This window comes from Solenopsis invicta, chromosome 1 (genome assembly GCF_016802725.1).
Source record: "Solenopsis invicta isolate M01_SB chromosome 1, UNIL_Sinv_3.0, whole genome shotgun sequence".
NCBI classification, from domain to species: Eukaryota; Metazoa; Arthropoda; class Insecta; order Hymenoptera; family Formicidae; genus Solenopsis; species Solenopsis invicta.
The window spans coordinates 10,302,406-10,327,140 of NC_052664.1; the positions used below are offsets into that span (position 1 = coordinate 10,302,406).

Below are 24,735 nucleotides of genomic sequence, written 5' to 3' on the forward strand. Positions count from 1 at the left end.
CGAAATTCTTTGACACATAATTATATATTTCCATTTATATGAAATAATGTTTTATATCATTACATCATACTACGATATTTATATTCCCCAATAGGTACATTGTGCGAATATTATTTTGTATAATGTTATTACAAATTGACAAAAATTTTAAATAATTGCGCTAAGATGATACGTTATAACGCAGCGTTTTGTCAAAATAAAGTTTTTAAATATTATTTGTCATAAATTAAATAAAGGAGTATACAAATTTTTAAGGATTTTGTCACCATTCGGTGATCGTTCCATTTCTACATTTTCTTGTGTATTTTTCTTCGTAGACCGAAAATTATGCATTATTACTCGATTTGATCTAATTTTGGATTAATTTTTAAATTATTGAAGCATAATTGAAGATTTCATGACGATGCAAATATAATTCATTCACTTTGTTTCAATATAGCAATTTTTCATTACGTGTGGCGTTATTCTGACGATAATTATCGGTTTCTACAAATTGTTCTGTGCGCGACATTCGGTCATGAACAGAAAAATAACCAAGAAAAAAACGTGGTTTCTAAAATATGGGTACTCCAGGCATTAATGCTACGGCACAGTATAAGAAAGAACAGTAGGTCGACTCCGTCATAAAGCACGGCGAAAGTTGTCCTTCGCGCATAACCGAATCGCACAACCAGCAATATGGTGGTTCTGATTGGACGATTCCAGCATATGGCGTCATTAACCTGACTCAGGTTAAGTTAAACCACTGCGCTCGCAAACGCTATTATACGTCTAAGTTTAGATAATTGTATTAATTAAATGTAATTAAAATTCTTATAATTATTGTATTGTATTATTTAAAATTAGTTTTTCGCTTATGATTTTTTCCCAATTTCGAATTTTAAAGAATAATCTTTAGAAATGTAATTTTTTTTAACGTAAGTTTTAATGTCCATTAAATGCACATTATACTTGTTTGAGTAACATAATAACTATCTCTTTGTTTGATGTAGAATTGTTTTATAATATAAAAAAAGCTAAATACAAGATAGTGTTTCTAAAAGTTATGTCATATTAAATTCAATTTTCTTTTAAAACACTTAAAAGTAAAATCCGTATTTGTGAAAAGAGGCATTTACCTGATGTGTATTCCAGAGACAACATTCCAGAGTCATCAAAAGAAAAATTTGTACTCGTAAAAACAGGCAACCAAATCCCAAATAGCAATGCATTCTTGGTACAAAAAGAGAAATATTTTTATTACTACAAATTTTTCTTTGGTTGCTATAATGAAGATGCCCTTCGTACATACAAAGCAACCTAAAGGCAACCGGAAGGAAATCGTTTCACAGGCCATTGAAGAGCAATAGTGTACAGAACTTATTAATATAAAATTTTCAGTAAAGTCAGAGCCGAATTAAGACTTATGTCGCCCCTAGACATCTCTATTAAGTCTTTGCCGCCTTTATTCAAGCCTCGATTCAAGTGTGACTTAAATTTATCAAATTTTATATTCTGCAGATGCTGCTTTCTTTTTACATTATTTTATGTAAAAGAATGCAAGGATTAATTATATTATAAATGTTAAAATGTTAAAACATATAGACCACGTATAAATACGTAATTTAAATTTTAAATTTTAGTTTTATTAAAATATTTTAATAATATAGTAACATGTTGCCAATGTCAGGTTTGACCCAAAGTTGATATAAATTTTATTTTATTTAAAAAATTTTAGTTGATTGTGTCGACCACTACAAGATAAGTTTAAAAAAAAGTAGTTTTACAAATACGGCCCTTCTAAATTTGTCGCCCCTAGACAATAGCCTAAATTAGTCTTGGGAGCTATAGTAATCCGATCTTGAGTAAAGTCATATACGTGACACGCATCGCTGGCAAGTTCGATGGATCGAACTTGAAAAAATCTTAAATATAAAAAGCATTTATGAATAGCGCCCTTAGAAATACGAGTATTAAACGCAGTATTAGTATCGGCATTTTCTTTTTACACATCAAACCTGTTTTCTTTCCGGGGATACAACAGCTACATTATTTATATAAGTATGTGGTGCTTTCCCAAGCAGAACAAGGAATCATCACGACGTCAAAATGATGTCAAAATGACTGCGAAATGATCATTAAAAGTCACTTTTCAATCAATTACGATTTATTTTGATGTCATTTTGACACAATTGTGAATCACTTTGATGTAATTTTGACCTGTTGTTCTGCTTGGATTATTACATAGAATTTAAACATTGTAACTATATAGACGTTATACAAAAAGTAATTAGTTATAAGAAGATATAAATGTACTATCTCAAAACACAAACACATTATAAGACAAAGATAGATAGAGTTACATAGAGCTACATAAAGAAACTCTTACTTCCGTGGCTCAATAATAAAATATATGCCACCTTTTACTCCAAGTCCAATACATTTTTCGCTGAAAATTAATGCCTTTTTAGATCGGGGGTGAAGTTTAAATTTATAATTTAATAAAAGAGACACCAGTCCAACTTTTGTTTGCATTAAGCCAAATTGCGCACCTGAAAATTAATAATTTAATATGTGATACTTGTCAAACATTTTTATAACTGCTTATTCTAGACTTTGCAAAACTTTATTTTTTACTCTAAATAATTTACTAATTTCTTTCGTAGAAAAATAACATAAAATTAATCAAAACAAAATTAACTTTTTATTATTTATATTTTTTTAATATTATCGCAAAGTAGAGAGATAGAGAGAAAAAGAAAAGCAATGTTTTCAACATTTTAATTAAACTTAACTAGTTGAAATAAATATGTCTGATTGAAATTTCTAACTAAAACATTTGCGTGTTTGATTCAAAAATTGCTTAGCAAAAATAACATCAAACAAAAATTATGCAAATATTTTAATGTAGTTTAATTACTTTTATTATTTTTATTACGATTATCGATTATGTAGATTTTTAGATTTAAAATATAAATATTTATAAAATAATAAAATTAATATTACAAATATTTAATAAATATTTTATAAATATTGTATGCTATTTGGGATTAAAACTAAAAAATCATGTCCACGCAAGTATCATAAAAGATAGAAATATTGCAATAATAGTAATTTTTAACTAGATATTCACATAAATAAAAAATTAATAAATTAATTCATATCCTCACCAATGCACATTCGCTGGCCTTTCCCGAATGGTAAAAACGCACACGGATGCCTTTTCTCTTTTTCGTCTTTACAGAATCTTTCCGGATCAAATTTATCCGGATCTGGATATATCGTTGGATCTCTGTGTATACCAAGAACTGGTATCGTTATTAACGTCCCCTTTGGAACATGTATGTCTGGTAAATCTATTTCTTCCGTACAGATTCGGTTTAAGATAGGAACAGATGGATATTTTCGCATACTTTCTGCAATATTAAAAAAATTATGTAACTCTTCCATAATTTATTTAAACTTATATACAATGTGTTCCGAAAATTGTGATACTACCATGGGAGAGGATATAAGAAAAAATAATTCAATGAGAAGTTATATTTACCATCTATCACTTTTTGTAAATATGTCATATCTTTTAAAGCGTTGTAAGTTAAATCACCATATTCTTTTAATACTCGATCAATTTCATCGTAAAGTTTATCTTGTATATTTTCATTTTGGGCCAATTCGAATAAGGCATATGACGCCGTCGCTGATGAGGTTTCAAACCCAGCTATAAAGAACGCAAAACTTTGCGCTGTTGCTTCTGTCATTGTAAGTTTAGTTTCTGTTAAATAAATAAAATTATATATTTTAAATAAAATTAAGGCGTTTTTCTAATTTAGTTTTATATGCAGAAACTTTAAATTATTTGATAATGTATTTTGTTTAATAATCTTATTTTAAAAAAGAAACGTAATTTGAGTTGTAAAACTGCACTGTAAGACAAATATGTACATATTTTTAAAAGTCTATTAATTTAAAAATGCTTTCAATATAATATACACGCGTATTAACCTTTATCGGGCTTGTTGTCATAATTGTCAATGTGGCTATTCTCCATTAACTCCATTAATAAATTTATAAAGTCGTTTCTGGTAATTTTATTAATTCGACGATATTCCACAATTTCTCGAAACATCTTCATGTAGAATTTGGTGACGCTTCGATGCGTAATGGGAATGGAAAAAAATTCCATAATTTGCGGAGCAAACATAAAAATGGCAACCCAAATTGAGTTTGCTTTCAAAATCCTTTTTCCATAAATTCGAAACTCGTTGTTTGGTTCGTTAATACAATTGGAATCGGTACCAAAAGCGGTGGACATTATAACATCAGTTGTATATCTATTGATAAAATTAAGAATTAATTTGTAATAAATTTTATTAAATTTTATGAAATATTAAGAATTGTGCAAAACAATTTGAAATTAAATTTATACTGACAAGAAATCTAGCTGAAAAGTGAATTGGAAATTCGAAATTGCAGGTGAACAATAAATTGATACGTTCGTCATATGTTAAATAATAGAAAAATAAAAGAAAACAACTAATTGCAAGCGAAAAAGATATTTAATTTATAGTAAATATAATTCAATCTTAAATAAATTGAGTTTGATCATACGTGTTATATATACTTATTAACTTTCTTCAACATTGAAATGATGTACAATTTTGGTATGATCAATCAAATATTAAAATATAAAGGATATGCAATAAATTATAAAAACGCAATATTGATAAAACTAGTTCAGAAACAAACTGATACAATGCGCCTAATGTAAAAAGCTATATCAAATCAAATAATTTTAGATAAATATTATATGCAAGAATGAAGAAAGGGATTATCCATTGAAACCAGTAATGAAAATAAGAAAAATTATTTAGACACATAAAAGATATTTTACCTTGAAAACATATCCTTCATTTCTATAGATTCTTTCATCTGTGCTTTATTCTCCAGATAAATTGCAAAGTTGTTGCCAATTTCCTTTGCGATCTTAAACATCTGCTTTATTTGAAACAGAGTAAATGTGGGTGTTAGCTTGGCACGCATATTTTTCCATTTTTGTCCAGGCAGCAGAAACAAATGGCCAGTTAATGGATCGATTTTTTCGTTGCAATAGAATCCACGATCGTGAAAATTGTCAAAATTTGTTATCAACACGGTCTGAATAAGCTCAAGATCGGCGATCACCAAATTTGGTTTGAAAAATGTGTATAATCCAAAGGCGCCATGATGTTTATATTTCATGTACATATCTTGAAAAAATATACCTGTTGACAAATTTTCCATTTATTAATTTTGTTTTGTTTCAAGATCATTATATTTAAAGAGATTTTAGTCTCACGTTCAGAATTTCTAAAAACTTTTTAGAATTTAGATACTTTTAATTAGCTGCGTTTTATTATGAACACAAAACAAATTATGGTAACGTCATTCGGATCCATGACGTAATTCGGTACAACTATCTTAACACGTTGAGCTCGTTAAGGATCCAAAAGAACCCATGCTAACTTTAAGGGTACACAGACCATTCAAAGTCGAACAACCTTCTATAAAACTAATTTTTATTTGAAAGTACACTATCTTGAGAATACACCCCTAAATTTTTGTTAAATTATCTCAAAAATTAAAAATTTTATGAACATTTTTATTAAAAAAGTCAAAATTTGCAGTTTTCTTTTATTTGAATTTTTTCATTATGTTAAATTTATTTGAAAGTACACTATCTTAAAAATACATTCAAAAATTTTTGTTGAATTATTTCAAAAATTGCAAAATTTGACTTTTTTACAAAAATATTCTTAAAAATTTTTATTTTTGAAATAATTCAACAAAAATTTTTGAATGTATTTTTAAGATAGTGTACTTTCAAATAAATTTAACATAATGAAAAAATTCAAATAAAAGAAAACTGCAAATTTTGACTTTTTTAATAAAAATGTTCATAAAATTTTTAATTTTTGAGATAATTTAACAAAAATTTAGGGGTGTATTCTCAAGATAGTGTACTTTCAAATAAAAATTAGTTTTATAGAAGGTTGTTCGACTTTGAATGGTCTGTGTACCCTTAAAGTTAGCATGGGTTCTTTTGGATCCTTAACGAGCTCAACGTGTTAAGATAGTTGTACCGAATTACGTCATGGATCCGAATGACGTTACCATAATTTGTTTTGTGTTCATAATAAAACGCAGCTAATTAAAAGTATCTAAATTCTAAAAAGTTTTTAGAAATTCTGAACGTGAGACTAAAATCTCTTTAAATATAATGATCTTGAAACAAAACAAAATTAATAAATGGAAAATTTGTCAACAGGTATATTTTTTCAAGATATGTACATGAAATATAAACATCATGGCGCCTTTGGATTATACACATTTTTCAAACCAAATTTGGTGATCGCCGATCTTGAGCTTATTCAGACCGTGTTGATAACAAATTTTGACAATTTTCACGATCGTGGATTCTATTGCAACGAAAAAATCGATCCATTAACTGGCCATTTGTTTCTGCTGCCTGGACAAAAATGGAAAAATATGCGTGCCAAGCTAACACCCACATTTACTCTGTTTCAAATAAAGCAGATGTTTAAGATCGCAAAGGAAATTGGCAACAACTTTGCAATTTATCTGGAGAATAAAGCACAGATGAAAGAATCTATAGAAATGAAGGATATGTTTTCAAGGTAAAATATCTTTTATGTGTCTAAATAATTTTTCTTATTTTCATTACTGGTTTCAATGGATAATCCCTTTCTTCATTCTTGCATATAATATTTATCTAAAATTATTTGATTTGATATAGCTTTTTACATTAGGCGCATTGTATCAGTTTGTTTCTGAACTAGTTTTATCAATATTGCGTTTTTATAATTTATTGCATATCCTTTATATTTTAATATTTGATTGATCATACCAAAATTGTACATCATTTCAATGTTGAAGAAAGTTAATAAGTATATATAACACGTATGATCAAACTCAATTTATTTAAGATTGAATTATATTTACTATAAATTAAATATCTTTTTCGCTTGCAATTAGTTGTTTTCTTTTATTTTTCTATTATTTAACATATGACGAACGTATCAATTTATTGTTCACCTGCAATTTCGAATTTCCAATTCACTTTTCAGCTAGATTTCTTGTCAGTATAAATTTAATTTCAAATTGTTTTGCACAATTCTTAATATTTCATAAAATTTAATAAAATTTATTACAAATTAATTCTTAATTTTATCAATAGATATACAACTGATGTTATAATGTCCACCGCTTTTGGTACCGATTCCAATTGTATTAACGAACCAAACAACGAGTTTCGAATTTATGGAAAAAGGATTTTGAAAGCAAACTCAATTTGGGTTGCCATTTTTATGTTTGCTCCGCAAATTATGGAATTTTTTTCCATTCCCATTACGCATCGAAGCGTCACCAAATTCTACATGAAGATGTTTCGAGAAATTGTGGAATATCGTCGAATTAATAAAATTACCAGAAACGACTTTATAAATTTATTAATGGAGTTAATGGAGAATAGCCACATTGACAATTATGACAACAAGCCCGATAAAGGTTAATACGCGTGTATATTATATTGAAAGCATTTTTAAATTAATAGACTTTTAAAAATATGTACATATTTGTCTTACAGTGCAGTTTTACAACTCAAATTACGTTTCTTTTTTAAAATAAGATTATTAAACAAAATACATTATCAAATAATTTAAAGTTTCTGCATATAAAACTAAATTAGAAAAACGCCTTAATTTTATTTAAAATATATAATTTTATTTATTTAACAGAAACTAAACTTACAATGACAGAAGCAACAGCGCAAAGTTTTGCGTTCTTTATAGCTGGGTTTGAAACCTCATCAGCGACGGCGTCATATGCCTTATTCGAATTGGCCCAAAATGAAAATATACAAGATAAACTTTACGATGAAATTGATCGAGTATTAAAAGAATATGGTGATTTAACTTACAACGCTTTAAAAGATATGACATATTTACAAAAAGTGATAGATGGTAAATATAACTTCTCATTGAATTATTTTTTCTTATATCCTCTCCCATGGTAGTATCACAATTTTCGGAACACATTGTATATAAGTTTAAATAAATTATGGAAGAGTTACATAATTTTTTTAATATTGCAGAAAGTATGCGAAAATATCCATCTGTTCCTATCTTAAACCGAATCTGTACGGAAGAAATAGATTTACCAGACATACATGTTCCAAAGGGGACGTTAATAACGATACCAGTTCTTGGTATACACAGAGATCCAACGATATATCCAGATCCGGATAAATTTGATCCGGAAAGATTCTGTAAAGACGAAAAAGAGAAAAGGCATCCGTGTGCGTTTTTACCATTCGGGAAAGGCCAGCGAATGTGCATTGGTGAGGATATGAATTAATTTATTAATTTTTTATTTATGTGAATATCTAGTTAAAAATTACTATTATTGCAATATTTCTATCTTTTATGATACTTGCGTGGACATGATTTTTTAGTTTTAATCCCAAATAGCATACAATATTTATAAAATATTTATTAAATATTTGTAATATTAATTTTATTATTTTATAAATATTTATATTTTAAATCTAAAAATCTACATAATCGATAATCGTAATAAAAATAATAAAAGTAATTAAACTACATTAAAATATTTGCATAATTTTTGTTTGATGTTATTTTTGCTAAGCAATTTTTGAATCAAACACGCAAATGTTTTAGTTAGAAATTTCAATCAGACATATTTATTTCAACTAGTTAAGTTTAATTAAAATGTTGAAAACATTGCTTTTCTTTTTCTCTCTATCTCTCTACTTTGCGATAATATTAAAAAAATATAAATAATAAAAAGTTAATTTTGTTTTGATTAATTTTATGTTATTTTTCTACGAAAGAAATTAGTAAATTATTTAGAGTAAAAAATAAAGTTTTGCAAAGTCTAGAATAAGCAGTTATAAAAATGTTTGACAAGTATCACATATTAAATTATTAATTTTCAGGTGCGCAATTTGGCTTAATGCAAACAAAAGTTGGACTGGTGTCTCTTTTATTAAATTATAAATTTAAACTTCACCCCCGATCTAAAAAGGCATTAATTTTCAGCGAAAAATGTATTGGACTTGGAGTAAAAGGTGGCATATATTTTATTATTGAGCCACGGAAGTAAGAGTTTCTTTATGTAGCTCTATGTAACTCTATCTATCTTTGTCTTATAATGTGTTTGTGTTTTGAGATAGTACATTTATATCTTCTTATAACTAATTACTTTTTGTATAACGTCTATATAGTTACAATGTTTAAATTCTATGTAATAATCCAAGCAGAACAACAGGTCAAAATTACATCAAAGTGATTCACAATTGTGTCAAAATGACATCAAAATAAATCGTAATTGATTGAAAAGTGACTTTTAATGATCATTTCGCAGTCATTTTGACATCATTTTGACGTCGTGATGATTCCTTGTTCTGCTTGGGAAAGCACCACATACTTATATAAATAATGTAGCTGTTGTATCCCCGGAAAGAAAACAGGTTTGATGTGTAAAAAGAAAATGCCGATACTAATACTGCGTTTAATACTCGTATTTCTAAGGGCGCTATTCATAAATGCTTTTTATATTTAAGATTTTTTCAAGTTCGATCCATCGAACTTGCCAGCGATGCGTGTCACGTATATGACTTTACTCAAGATCGGATTACTATAGCTCCCAAGACTAATTTAGGCTATTGTCTAGGGGCGACAAATTTAGAAGGGCCGTATTTGTAAAACTACTTTTTTTTAAACTTATCTTGTAGTGGTCGACACAATCAACTAAAATTTTTTAAATAAAATAAAATTTATATCAACTTTGGGTCAAACCTGACATTGGCAACATGTTACTATATTATTAAAATATTTTAATAAAACTAAAATTTAAAATTTAAATTACGTATTTATACGTGGTCTATATGTTTTAACATTTTAACATTTATAATATAATTAATCCTTGCATTCTTTTACATAAAATAATGTAAAAAGAAAGCAGCATCTGCAGAATATAAAATTTGATAAATTTAAGTCACACTTGAATCGAGGCTTGAATAAAGGCGGCAAAGACTTAATAGAGATGTCTAGGGGCGACATAAGTCTTAATTCGGCTCTGACTTTACTGAAAATTTTATATTAATAAGTTCTGTACACTATTGCTCTTCAATGGCCTGTGAAACGATTTCCTTCCGGTTGCCTTTAGGTTGCTTTGTATGTACGAAGGGCATCTTCATTATAGCAACCAAAGAAAAATTTGTAGTAATAAAAATATTTCTCTTTTTGTACCAAGAATGCATTGCTATTTGGGATTTGGTTGCCTGTTTTTACGAGTACAAATTTTTCTTTTGATGACTCTGGAATGTTGTCTCTGGAATACACATCAGGTAAATGCCTCTTTTCACAAATACGGATTTTACTTTTAAGTGTTTTAAAAGAAAATTGAATTTAATATGACATAACTTTTAGAAACACTATCTTGTATTTAGCTTTTTTTATATTATAAAACAATTCTACATCAAACAAAGAGATAGTTATTATGTTACTCAAACAAGTATAATGTGCATTTAATGGACATTAAAACTTACGTTAAAAAAAATTACATTTCTAAAGATTATTCTTTAAAATTCGAAATTGGGAAAAAATCATAAGCGAAAAACTAATTTTAAATAATACAATACAATAATTATAAGAATTTTAATTACATTTAATTAATACAATTATCTAAACTTAGACGTATAATAGCGTTTGCGAGCGCAGTGGTTTAACTTAACCTGAGTCAGGTTAATGACGCCATATGCTGGAATCGTCCAATCAGAACCACCATATTGCTGGTTGTGCGATTCGGTTATGCGCGAAGGACAACTTTCGCCGTGCTTTATGACGGAGTCGACCTACTGTTCTTTCTTATACTGTGCCGTAGCATTAATGCCTGGAGTACCCATATTTTAGAAACCACGTTTTTTTCTTGGTTATTTTTCTGTTCATGACCGAATGTCGCGCACAGAACAATTTGTAGAAACCGATAATTATCGTCAGAATAACGCCACACGTAATGAAAAATTGCTATATTGAAACAAAGTGAATGAATTATATTTGCATCGTCATGAAATCTTCAATTATGCTTCAATAATTTAAAAATTAATCCAAAATTAGATCAAATCGAGTAATAATGCATAATTTTCGGTCTACGAAGAAAAATACACAAGAAAATGTAGAAATGGAACGATCACCGAATGGTGACAAAATCCTTAAAAATTTGTATACTCCTTTATTTAATTTATGACAAATAATATTTAAAAACTTTATTTTGACAAAACGCTGCGTTATAACGTATCATCTTAGCGCAATTATTTAAAATTTTTGTCAATTTGTAATAACATTATACAAAATAATATTCGCACAATGTACCTATTGGGGAATATAAATATCGTAGTATGATGTAATGATATAAAACATTATTTCATATAAATGGAAATATATAATTATGTGTCAAAGAATTTCGCGTTTCTATCAACACATTTTTCATTAAGTATTGCCGAGTTCCTATCTGAGAAAATCCATGTTAAATCGATAGTCGCATTTATTGTTGACGCTTTTCCGTAATGCTGATTGGTTCTCTCAATGTGCTTACTTCTCGAGCTGCTGTCATCGTGGAGATTACGTTTTGACAGTTAATAGACATAACTGTTACATGCATCACGAGGTTGATGGTGTAATTAATAATGTGTCGGTTCTATTTCCTACGTTGACTTTCCTTTTCCGTTTGGACGACTTCACAATCATTTTAGATAAGTCTTATTAAACCTTTATGTTTATGGTTATAATATCATTATAAAGTATTGATACTTTGTGTTATATTTTATTTTCAGCAATTTTGTTTAATATTATTATAATACTGCTATTAAAATATTATTAAAAAAAGAGTAATGAAATAATGTAAAAAGGAAGGAAGGAAGGAAGGAGTTTGAATCGAAGGAGTGTAAAATGGTAATAAAACAGAAAGGAGAAAGGAATTAAAGAAGGTAGAGAAGGTAAAGATTTAAGAAATTAAGAATGTAATTGAACACGCGTTTTAAGGTTTTTTTAAATAACGAATGAATATTACGATATTTTGCAATTTTATGTTATTAAAATGAAATTTTCTTAAATAGAATATTATCTCTTTCTGTAAAGAGTTTAAAAAATGTGCGATGAAGGTAAAGAAAAAAAGAGGAATGAATACTTTCATTTAATATTGCTATTAAAATGCTATTAAAAGAAGAGTAAAAAGAAAAGAAGGAAGAAAGTTGAATCAAAGAAGTGTAAATTAGTAATAAAACAGAAAGAAGAAAGGAATTAAAGAAATCGGAGAAAGTAAAGTTTAAGTAATTAAGAAGGTACTTGAATATGTTTGAAAGTTTTTTTTTAATAACGGCTGATTATCGTATGATATTTGTGATTATCTGTGTTACATCCAGCCTTAAGGAAAGGAAGGCAGGGAAGAATGCAACAAAAACTCTTTTATTCTCGTGACCGCACTAATGGGACGTGCGGCACGAGCCGAACGCACTTTTGAAGATTCCGAAATTATGCGTCAACGTGTAATGACACGCTTTAACGCCTTTTCAAAATCGTGCGATCGTTGGTCCTAATTTGAATCAGAGAATTCAATCTCTATAATTCGGGATCGGACCGAGTGTAATCTTTTCGAGTCGGGAGGTTAGTGTGTGAGTACGAGATGGGTTTGATGAAATAAAATTTTACATTGGAGCTTCTTTTAAACTAAAATTTAACATATATTCTGATACTTGAATATTACATACATAAAGGTTCAAAAAGAATTAGCAAATGAATACATTATCGGTTATGGTTATTTAATAGGAAAAAAAAAGAAAACAATATGACAAGGTAATCATTATTAATTAAGACAGCAGTACGTAATCGGTTAGTTTAAAATACGAAACGATTAGGTAATGATTATTCAGAAGTTTAAAAGTTATATACATTGTTTAATATCGATACATAATTGTAAAAGTGAACAAAACAAGAAATTAATTAAAGGTTATTGAAGAAATTAGTATTACGCATTATCGCTAGGAGTTATAGTATAAAATATAAAAAATAAAAAAAACTTAATTCTATTACATTTGAGTAGGAGAAGATGGAATTGATTGATTTCGGTTACGGGAATTGTAATTATGCGTTGAGATTCATATTTTAACTATTAAATCAAATCAAAACCTAAGATTTAAGAATGGAAGTAGAACATTTCATTTACATAGAGATTTAAGAAATATTTAGAGGGAAAGTCGGGAATTGTCTAAAATGAGAATTGCTGTATTAATCCGATATAAAAATAATAATATTGGGAACAAGGAGCTGGGACATGAACGGCTGTGATTGCTCATTAGCGATTGATTCCTGGCGAGTTGAATGGAAAATTGAAGTAAAACCGAAAAAGAGAGAAAAAAAAAGAAAAAACTTACTTATTAGTTAGACAAGAAGAGAAAGGGAAGAACTATGGAAATCTGCGGGTTGAAAGGTGCTCGACGCAGCGCAGGCTGTCCGCTCTGGGGATGCTTCAACGGTGGGCTGCTCGGAATTTTAATGTATGTGATTCTTAAGCACAGATTCTAAGTTTAAAACGATTTTGAAAATAACGCGCACAGCTTCGACACGTGCAACGCGTGGATGTGAGTGCGAACTTGAACTTTGAATTTTTTGAATGAATGAATGAATGAATGAATGAATGAATGAATGAATGCATGAGCCGTTCGAAGCTGCGTATTTTATAGGGGTTAGGAAAAGGGCGTGAGATTAGTTTGGTGGGTGAGATGAGGATTTGATTGGGTGAAGCTTTTTGAGCTTTTTCCCTTTCCTTGGAGATTCCTTGTTGATGAAATTTTGAGCTTATTCGTTGGGTAGTTCACCAACGCTCACTACCAATCATATTCTCGTATGATCTTTCGTTGGCTAATTTTCCATCTTCTCCCGATTTTTCTTAACTCTAAGAGGGGCGAGCAATTGCATCACCCAATCGCTTAAGGGATTCGTTATCTTCGGTTCCTTTTCTTGGAACGTTCGGTCCCGATTTTTTATATCGCCGCGTCCGTTTATTTGGGACTCGCTTTCCATATGAATCATCTTTCCGTTCGTGATGAAACATAGGTTCGAACAAACAAAGCCGGGTTGTAAATTTCGATTTTATATTTTTATAGTTTCCGTCCGGCGTCGCGACTCAATCTTATCTCTGATTGTTGCCAGACCTAACCTTAATAACGTTTAAATTTTTTCTTTTTCGAGTCCAGGCTTTGTTCGTCCATATGAATTATCGTTGCTTATAATTTTGCAGTCGCACGATTTCTCCTTTTTTTGCGCCTATTTATTGCTCCTGATGTAATATGTGGCCATTATATATATATATATATATATATATATATATATATATATATATATTCCGAGAACAATGTTTGATTTTTTTTTCTTATAATAGCCGGGTGATAATGTTATTTATAAAAGAGAAATCGTAGAGTTCCGGATATAGGTATTGTAAATTTTACAGACAATCCCTTAGCTTGTTTAGCATAATTTATATAATGGATGCGAAAAGGGAAATCGTGAAATCCTCCAGATGTAACACTGTTATTAAAATAAAATTTTTTTAATCCTTTCTAGACTCTATGTACTCATGTGTATCATCAGTTGTAAAAATTGTCTTGAAAGAGTTAGTAGAACATTATCTCTTTTAGTAAAGAGTTTAAAGAATGTGCGACGAAGATAAAGTAAAGAAGAGGAATAAATACTTTTGTTTAATATTATTGTAATATTGCTATTATAATGATATTAAGAAAAAGGAATGAAATAATGTAAAATAGAAAGAAGAAAGGAGGTTGAATTGAAGGAACGTGAAATGGAAATAAAATAGAAAGGAGAAAAGAATTAAAGTAAGCGGAGAAGGTAAAGGTTTTAGAAATTAATAATAGCCAAGCCTGCATCGGCAAATATAATTTGATTAAAGAATATTCTATATCTCTCGAACGAAAGGCTAGAAAATTACGAGACTTGAAAAGTTATACGTAGTGAAATACTGTCTTCCAAGTGGATGCAGGAAGAATAACGAAAATTAGGTAGAAAAATAAAACAATTAATATAATATAATTGCAAGCATAGAGTAGCGGCGTTTGCTTCGCCTACAATGTAATCATATATCGTTTGTCTTCGATGTAATCGTATACCTTTGTGATTAGCCGCCGTCAAAATACGCGATGCGACGGAGGATGCTCTCGCTGAGCGAGCCCTTCGTCAGTCGCAATTATACCGTCGCGCAATCGAGATCGCAAAAAGAAATGGATCGTCGCGCGGAGGAAAACTTCGTCCCGTATATCGTCGTGGTGGACACCACAAGCGTGTAGTTTACTATAGAAACTACATTGTTGTGGTGGACACCACAACGGGGCATCGTTTGGTACGCATTGTACCAGACGAGTACTAATAAATACATTAACAGTGTTGTGGTGGTGGCGGTGGTGGTGGTGGTGGCGACGGCGGCAGCGGTGGCGGCGGCGGCTGCGAGGCGGTGGTGGCAGCGGTGGCGGTAAGTTTCTTTTAAAGAAATTTTTATTTTCTCTGATTTTTATTTCCGCTGATTACGCGCGCTGGCGGCAGCGGTCGCGGGCGTGGGCGCGGGCGGCGGCGGGCGCGGGCGGCGGCGGGTTAGGGCGGCGGCGGGTGCGGGCGTCGGCGGGCCCCGCGAAAATCGCCGCGGAGAACCACCGCGAAATCGCCGCGGAGAACCGCCGCAAAATACGCCGCGAAAGACCGCCGCGGAATATACGCCGCGGAGAACCGCCGCGGAGAACCGCCCCGGAAATCGTCGCGGTATTTTAAAAATACACGCCGGTTCAAAGCCATGGGATTCCTCTTTCTCTCCAACATCATCCTCGGCGGTACATACCGCTCTGCCGCGCGACTTACCCCCACCTTTCAATCCCACCTCTAGATCAGTGGGTGACACCACCCTCTGCATCTCGAGGATCACCACCCACTCCCTGTATCATTCCCCGGACCGCGGGCTAACTCCCACGCTCGGGTCAGTTCAGCGGGCTGACCCCCACCTCCCAAGTTAGGTCTCGCGGGTCACCACCCACCTCCCACGTCAGACCCTGCGGGTCACTCCCCACTCCGCGGTACGTACCACAGGTACCCCCGCGCCTACATTCCCCCCTCGCCCCTCACCCCCCTCTTTGCTCCCGGATTAGAACCGGCCTAGTCTTACTACTCACATATGCGAGATACCGTTCACGCCGGCTGAAAAGTACGCGATCATTGCCACCTTACCGGTCGTTACCGAGATCCAGCTCATTCAATTTGTAATTTAAATTATAAAGATACGCGTTCCCATAGTTATGTGGGATATACATCATAGGGATATAATCCCCATAGTTTTTCACAATTAGCTAGTTATGATGCCCATTTTATAATTGAGAAAATATCTAATTTGAAGGCAATATCAATTTGTTGCCTATAACGAAAGAAAAATATATTTCATTTACTAAACATGTTAAAAGCACCGAGGATAAAAAAACACAGGCATGCATAAAATTAAGATTTATTGATTCTTTTAAATTTCTAAGTACTAGTCTCGATAAATTGGCATCGTTTCTCAGCAAGGATAAACTACGTATAACGCAACGCGAATATTGTAATTTATCTACCGAAAATTTTGATTTACTAACGCGAAAAAATGTTTTCCCGTACGAGTACATTGACAGTTTTAAAAAATTGGATGAGCCACGTTTGCTACCGCGCGATTTATTTTTTAGTTCTTTAACCGGCGATACCGTGTCTGAGAAAGACTATGCTCACGCCATTAACGTGTGGCAGCGGTTCTCTCTCGAAACCTTGGGCGAATATAGTGATTTATATTGGAAGACTGATGTCTTGTTATTGGGAGGTATTTTCGAGAACTTTCGCGATAGTTGCATTACTAGTTACGGACTCGATCCAGCGCATTATTACACATTGCCCGGTTACACGTAGGATGCAATGTTAAAATATACGCGTTTCAAATTTGAATTGCTCATCGACATTGATATGGTAATGTTTATCGATCGTGGAATACGTGGCGGTCTTAGCCAATGTTCTGGCAGATACGCGCATACCAATAATAAGTACATGCAGTCGTACGATCCATTGAAATCATCATCATATTTAATGTACTTTGATGTAAACAATTTGTACTGCTTCGCGATGTGCCAACCGCTGCCTTACGACGAATTTCGATGGGTTGAAGACGTTGAGAATTTTGACGTGAACGCGATCTCACCAGATTCGCCCACGGGTTATATTCTAGAGGTCGACTTGGAATATCCACAAAATCTCCACGATGCGCACATCGATTTACCGTTCTGCCCTACACGCGATAAACCACCCGACAAGCTACAAGACAAGCTTCTCGCGATACTATATGATAAAAAGCGATATGTAATTTATTATCGAAACTTGCAGCAATGTACTCGTCACGGTCTTCGCCTAACAAAAATTCACCGCGCGCTACAATTTGCGCAATCTCCATGGCTTCGCGATTATATAGAATTAAACACTAAATTTAGAACTCATGCAAAAAATAATTTTGAAAAAAATTTATATAAATTAATGAATAACGCAGTATTCGGCGAAACCATGGAGAACGTACGCAATCACGTCGATGTAAAATTATTGACAAAATGGGATGGTAGATTTAGTGCAAAGCAATGATTTTGAAACCAAATTTTCATAGCCGCAGTGTTTTTGCAGAAAACTTAGTTGTCATCAAAATGAGTAAACTCGAGGTAAAGTTCAACAAGCCGATTTATGTGGGTATGTGTATACTTGACGTATCAAAAGTCTGCTTGTATGAATTTCGTCACGAGTACATGTTACCACTGTATCGTGAGAAATGTAAGGTTATGTACACCGACACAGATAGTCTTAAATATTACGTAGAATGCGATGATATATACAGCATAATGAAATGCGATATCAATAAATTTGATACGAGCGATTACCCATCTAATAATGCATATGGTATACTTCTCGCAAATAAAAAAGTACCAGGGTTAATGAAGAACGAGAATAACGGTGTGATTATGGCTGAATTCGCAGGACTTAGAGCGAAAATGTACGCGTTGCGCGTCGACGGTAAAAAAGACACGAAAAAAGTCAAAGGTGTCAAAAGTAACGTCGTAGCGCGAACAATAACGTTCAATAATTACACGCGATGTCTATTTAACGAGATTGAAATAACTCGTCGCCAATCGTGTATAAGATCAAAATTGCACAAAGTATATCCAAGACAAAAGTCGCTCTAAGTCCTTACAATGATAAGAGATACATTGTGCCTAATTCTACCAACACACTCCCATGGGGGGCATTATAAAATACCATTATAATACATATATTTCATAAATAAACAACACATTTTTGTATTTTTTTATACTTTTTATATTTCAAAATGTCAATACATAATATGTTTTTTATATTGTAATAAACATGAGTATAATAATAATAATGTAGCTTATAATTTATTTTACAACACACTATCCTTATGTATCCATGAATTGTGTGAATTGTCAAATCCAAGCCATTTCACATAAACTTCATCCCCCCTTTTGCGCAACACTTTTTCAACGAGATACACGTCAGGATGAGTGGCACGATGCAACTCATACTCGTAGAAGCCTCCGGCAACAGGTTTTCCCTTGTAATCTTCTAGTAGATAAGTCACAAGATTATTTGTACTTTGGCAATTTTAAACACCTCGGTTGTCCAATTGGACGTATATCCTTTCTCAAAAACTGTCTTGTACTTGCTAACGCGTACCAAATCGCCTACTTTGAATTTTGCAAAACTCGCAATCTTAACGTGGCTATACACCTGTCCAACAGCTTTTCAGTAACAGCGGGAGTAACATCGATGGGCCGCATACGTCGTAATTGCGTCTATGTACGTTAGTAGTCAACAATATGCTCTTGTACTTTTGCAAATCATTTTCCGCATAGATGAAATCATTGGAGAGTCTTTTAAAAATCAATTCGTAAAGACCGGGTGTACCCGCATATCGCACGCCATCGATAAATATATTATCACTACTGTCCACGTCGAACTTTTTATTACCAAGCATTCCATCCCTGTCGAGACAAACACAGTGTCTATAATTTTTTCTTTTCCGTCCCCGCTGAGGAAATCTCCGATGTACTTTTGACCCAGCAAACCCAAATGCTGCGCCAACGCTTTTCTACCTTCCAACGTTTGCATCTGTTGTTGAACAGACGTTCCGAAAGAATCGTTTGTGGTTTCAAAAACGTTCTCGGGAGTCTTATTCGTTAATTTTGCAGCTCCGATCGTCGTACGCGGTGTGGACGTTATCGTCGGTAAATCCATCGCGTCGTTTAACGTATGCCGCTTCAATTTGGATGATTCGCTTAACGCGTGATCCACTAAAATGTCTTTTTGGTTCCTCTTCATATTACGATGTATCCTTCTGGGTGAATGGCGTTTCAATGTCAACATCATCGTCATTATCATGCGGTTCGTTTTTTATCGCGTGCCAGCTATAGTTGTCAACGATCTTTTGTAGTGGCTCAATAATTGGGTTAAAGTGACTCTTGATCGCTATATCTTCCTCAATCTTGCCAGTCTTCAAAGCGCGATGTTTTTTGCGGATCGACTTGGTCGTTCTTTCAATCACGATCTTCTCACGTTCGCGTATAGCTTTGTTTTCAATCATATTAACGTTTTTACGTTGACGTATCAATAGCGATTAACCACGTTACGGTACCGCAAATTCGTTAAATCTTCTTCTGTATTGCCCATTAGTAAGCGCACTGTCCTTGTCTATTACTAGGAATCCATACTTTTGTTGCCAACAAGTACGACACAATTCACAAAATTTCTTGTACGACATGTCGGTGTTTACATGATTGTTATATACATGTTTGAGGTTGGTACCATCCTGTTTAAATAAGATTAGCAGATTCGCGTTGTCTTGTACAAGATGTTTCGGTATTCTAGCATACGTCTGACAGAGATAGAAGCAGTCAACGTCCGCGTGACGACCCATTGCAAAGTACTCTCTTATCGTATCTTGATTGTCGCATGCCACGTCATCAAAAATAAAAATAGAATTCGGAAGCTCCTTGTTCGGAATAACGTCGCTGTTGTTGGAAAATGTGAAATAGCCAATTTCATCTATTGGCGTCAATAAATTTTTTAAGTATTGATGTTTTGGCTGTTGCAGCAATTTCGAGTACACGTACACATTTTCAAAGCGCACACCGTGTGAAATTTCCAGCAAGCTTATCAGCACGTTTGTCTTGCCACAATTTGACGGACCGCAGATAATACCGCGTATAGAAATCGGAAGCATGTTTCCATGCTTGCGCACCTTTTTTTCAGATATTAATTGTATCTTGTCGTCAAAATTTGTCACTTTAATCGCCTGCGACTGTTGCACAAACCGCATTTTCACCCCTTTACAATGACAAAAATGAAGAATGGCACCAAAGCTGGCCCATATTTATAGAGGCGCGTAGAGCAAAATAGTTCAGTACACAAAATGTTTCTCTTTGTGTCGGATGAGTGTGATATATACTGTTTAACCAGCGAGAAGTTACAGTACGTACCGAAAATTGTCTCGTTGCGAAAATTTAACAATTGCATCGACCACGTGTGGGACAAATTACCCGAGCATATAAAAGCTGATTGGGAGGTTCAACAATATCGTTGGTGTCTAGAACACTATAATTTGCAGCATCATCAAACGCACGTTGGCGGACCGGCACTGCTGAGAAAGAATTGTAGTGAATGTCAACGAAACTTAGGGACTGCGGCGTGTTAAACAGTGCGATAAATGCACTTTCTTTTGAATTGCACATCTCCGGATATCAGTTTTGCGGCCCAGGAACACATTTAAAGAAACAATTGGCTAGGGGCAATCGAGGTATAAATCTATTGGATGCAACGTGTCGCGGGCACGACATAGCTTATTCGCAAAACAAAGATCTCGCCGATAGACACGCGGCTGACAATATACTCGCAGTGACTGCGCGGAAACACGTTACTGCGAGAAACTTAACTCTTGGAGAGAGAGCTGCCGTTTGGGCAGCTATGAGGACCAAAACGAAAATGGGTATGGGTTTGAAAACAAGGACAAGAAAGAAGAAGAAGGAGAAGACAGCGATAAAAAAACGAATACTTCAAGTGGCAAAACGCGGTGGTATACTACCAATTCTACTTGTTGGGCACGCTCGGATCCCTCATCTGTGGAGCGGCCACCGTAGCGAAAACGGTAAATGATAACAAAGCTGTGCAACGTCAGTTCGATGAGCTACGGCGTCACAATCGCGCGATGGAACAAGGTCGCAGGTTGTATTTGGCTCCTTACAAACAAGGACAGGGATTGTATCTCAGCCCGTACAAACGTAGACAGGATGTATCAAAGAAAGAAAAAAAACGTCGAAGAAGCGTTAAAAATGCCATCAGGTGTAACAACAAACGTGCAATTGGAACAACTGGCGAAACGTATGCACATTCCGCATTTTAGAGGTGTTTTTATGCGTAACGCATTGCCGATAAGCGGTGTACGTCAAAGCGAGAGCGGTATCATAAATCTGGACGATGTGGTGGGCCCTGACATTCATTGGGTAGCGTACGCAAAGAGAGACAATCACGTGGTATATTTCGATAGCTTTGGTAATCTTCGACCACCTAAAGAACTCGTAAGATATTTCGGAGACAGTGTGACAAAAATACAGTACAATCATACACCTTATCAACGTTACCATCAAAGCAATTGTGGGCAACTGTGTCTACAGTTTCTCCAAACGGTTTATGCGAGCAAATTTAAAGCCTGGTAGTGCGATATTTAACTCACAACACTTTTTCAATTATGTCGCTGATACTGACGCTAACCGGGAAGAGCAGCGTTCTTGCTACAACCTACTTTCCAGCCATAGATTTAAGTGACGATGATTACGAGCTCGGTCTAATGAACTTTGAAACTTACAACACGATAGCAAACGTGACTGCTTGGAATAATAAATTTTATTTTGATGAAGACAATGTGGAAATTACGATTCCCGAGGGATCGTATAAACTGCAAGCCATAAATGAGTTTTTGAGACGCACAATTACACGAAAACGTTTGCAACATACAATTCATGATGATAATGGTAAAAAACATGACATCGATGGTAACGATGAGAATGAAGACTTCCCGATAGTACTTCGCGCAAATAACAATACGATGAAGAGCGAGATAAAATGCGCCTATAGAATAAATTTTAGCAAACCTAACAACATTGGATCGCTGTTAGGATTTTCTTCAAATCGTATATTACAACCACGAAAATGGCACAAGTCGGACGTACCGATTAATACGTAAACGTTATTTGTATAGAATGCAATGTGACCTCGAGCGCGTATAGCAACGATAAGCGTGTTCATACGATACATGAATTGTCGCCTAAGGTACCACCCGGGTATAAATTGTCGGAAACGCCGTTACAGATCATTTATCTGCCAATCACCGTGCAGAGCATTTCGGACTTGACGATACGCATTGTAGACCAATACGGACGACTGCTAGACTTTCGAGAAGAAAAAATCACCGTTAGATTACACATATGATGGCTACGGCGATAAAACGTGTGTATACGTGCAGCGTATGAGATGCTTGTTTGAACAGCACAGTCACAGATAACACAGTATTTACGAAACCAATATTTGGTAGCAAATTTCAATCATCCGATTGCATTCATAAGAAGAGAAAGCTCAACGCGTCGAACATTGCATTTTTACAATCTTTGGGATTTGCAGTACGAAACGTGTAAAATGACTGACATTCTCAATATCGGAGATGAGCCAATCTTCGACGATCGTATCGTCAAGATTGAGACTCACTCGTACAATCCATACGCCAACACTGCGTTTGGATATAGCGACGAAATAAGGATACCTATACAGCAGCAGGATTTATACACGTTGCCGTACGAAAGTTTTCTTTACATTGATGGAAAACTTAAAATAAAAGAACCAGCTGAGGGATCCAATGTAGTGTTAGGAAATAATTGCATCGCGTTTATGTTCGATGAGATTCGATATGAACTCAACGGCGTGGAGATTGATCGCAACAGAAACGTTGGAATAACCAGTACGCTCAAGAACTATGTTACTATGTCATCCGACAGAAGCGTAATCGCGAGAAATGCCGGCTGGGATCCAAGGAATCCTCCAAATGGATATTTTAATTTTTGTGTACCGCTCAACATGCTATTAGGATTTTGCAAAGATTATAGATGTGTAGTGATTAACGCTCGTCACGAGTTGATTTTAATACGATCACGCAATGACAATAATTGTCTAATTGGCGATCCAGCGCGGCAGCCGGAAATCGAATTGCTCAAAGTACAATGGCAAATGCCGCATGTGTCGTTGAGTGAGAAAAATAAACTGTCGATGCTACGTGCACTAGAAAGTAGGAAATACCTGAGCATGGCTTTTCGCTCGTGGGATCTGTACGAGTTTCCACTATTGCAGCTTACAACAAAGCATCAAAACCGCTACTCAGCTCGAGAAACCGCAATATGTCATCTTCGCTTTGCAGACTGGTCGAAAAACAACATGTCCGAGAATGCTAGTCGATTTGACCATTGCAAGTTAAACAACGTAAAACTCTACCTGAATTCGGAATGCTACCCCTATAAAGATATCAATCTGGATTTTGATAGAAACAAATAGGCTATTCTCTACGGCGCGTACGCACGTTTCTGTAAAACTTATTACGGATACGATTATCTCGAGACTAATCAAACTGTTATGTTTCGACAAAATGGCCCTTTCATAATTATCGATTGTTGTCGGCAAAACGAATCGATCAAGAGCGCAACCGTGGATATGAGATTGGAATTTAACACTATGGAAACCGTACCAGCAAACACCACTGCCTTTTGTTTGATCTTGCATGATCATTTAATCGAATATTGCTCATTGAACAACGTTATGCGCAAAATCACGTAAAATACGGAGGCATATAAAGATTGAAACGTTTTGCGATGAGAAGCAGTCTTCGTTTCGACATGATTGTGCCAACGTTCGTGAACCTGCAAGGTTTTCCCTTTGGAGGATTAAGCGGTTTCATCGTCAAAGAGATCGCCGCTCTTAGAGAAGGAAGAGTTCTTTATCACTACATGCTTAAGAATCAAAGACTATGGCTGATGAAATCCGAAAGATCCTGCTGTTGCTAGCTGACTGCGTGTCACCATGGCTTAAGATGGGAAGATGGGACAGTTCCGTACAAGTCAGCGAAACAGTTGATTACACAAGCTGTATATGGCACGATAAAGAACGACGACAACGACAACGACGACGACGACGACGACGACGACGACGACGACGACAACGACGACAACGACAATGATGACGATGATGATGACACCGACAGCGGTGGCGACGGCTGCAAAGATCTCGTATACGTCAAAGGATTTGAAAAAATAGAATGGTTGAAGGATTTGATCGATGCTGATGCTGGAGATAATGTAATCATCAAGACAATGGATGCTGATTACGAAGACATGGAATCTTTTTATAAATTAGATGCTACTAATACTATGCAATGTGGAAAACATCGTAATAACAAGAATTGTGCATTACAAAATGTATACAGAATGTATAATTGGTGGTCACAACGCCAAAAGAA

General features: G+C 34.0%; 3 protein-coding genes across 3 annotated transcripts; 2 read left to right on the forward strand and 1 right to left on the reverse strand.

Moving 5' to 3' along the window:
* Positions 1 to 2,065: 2,065 nt before the first annotated feature.
* Positions 2,066 to 5,579, reverse strand: LOC105198976 (probable cytochrome P450 6a14). The gene is made up of 5 exons (XM_011165849.3): positions 4,871 to 5,579; positions 3,982 to 4,310; positions 3,527 to 3,751; positions 3,150 to 3,395; positions 2,066 to 2,531 (listed from the first exon to the last, which is right to left on the reverse strand). Exons 1-5 carry the CDS (start codon positions 5,257 to 5,259, stop codon positions 2,365 to 2,367), a joined length of 1,356 nt encoding a protein of 451 aa, XP_011164151.3. The 5' UTR covers positions 5,260 to 5,579; the 3' UTR covers positions 2,066 to 2,364.
* A 365-nt stretch (positions 5,580 to 5,944) lies between these two features.
* Positions 5,945 to 8,391, forward strand: LOC120357985 (probable cytochrome P450 6a14). The gene is made up of 4 exons (XM_039450194.1): positions 5,945 to 6,653; positions 7,214 to 7,542; positions 7,773 to 7,997; positions 8,129 to 8,391. Exons 1-4 carry the CDS (start codon positions 6,265 to 6,267, stop codon positions 8,389 to 8,391), a joined length of 1,206 nt encoding a protein of 401 aa, XP_039306128.1. The 5' UTR covers positions 5,945 to 6,264.
* Positions 8,392 to 22,871: 14,480 nt separating this feature from the next.
* On the forward strand, positions 22,872 to 23,777 carry LOC105202193. Its single transcript, XM_011170586.1, has one exon. It carries the CDS (start codon positions 22,872 to 22,874, stop codon positions 23,775 to 23,777), a length of 906 nt encoding a protein of 301 aa, XP_011168888.1.
* The last annotated feature ends 958 nt before the right edge of the window (positions 23,778 to 24,735 follow it).

Bases quoted from the DNA above. Each gene is read 5' to 3' on its own strand.
- LOC120357985 (XM_039450194.1), top strand. From the start codon at position 6,265: ATGGAAAATTTGTCAACAGGTATATTTTTTCAAGATATGTACATGAAA. The intron at 6,654-7,213 runs GTAAAATATCTT...TTTTATCAATAG, and splicing joins ATGAAGGATATGTTTTCAAG to ATATACAACTGATGTTATAA. The intron at 7,543-7,772 runs GTTAATACGCGT...TTTATTTAACAG, and splicing joins TGACAACAAGCCCGATAAAG to AAACTAAACTTACAATGACA.
- LOC105198976 (XM_011165849.3), bottom strand. From the start codon at position 5,259: ATGGAAAATTTGTCAACAGGTATATTTTTTCAAGATATGTACATGAAA. The intron at 4,311-4,870 runs GTAAAATATCTT...TTTTATCAATAG, and splicing joins ATGAAGGATATGTTTTCAAG to ATATACAACTGATGTTATAA. The intron at 3,396-3,526 runs GTAAATATAACT...TTAATATTGCAG, and splicing joins TTTACAAAAAGTGATAGATG to AAAGTATGCGAAAATATCCA.
- LOC105202193 (XM_011170586.1), top strand. From the start codon at position 22,872: ATGACTGACATTCTCAATATCGGAGATGAGCCAATCTTCGACGATCGT.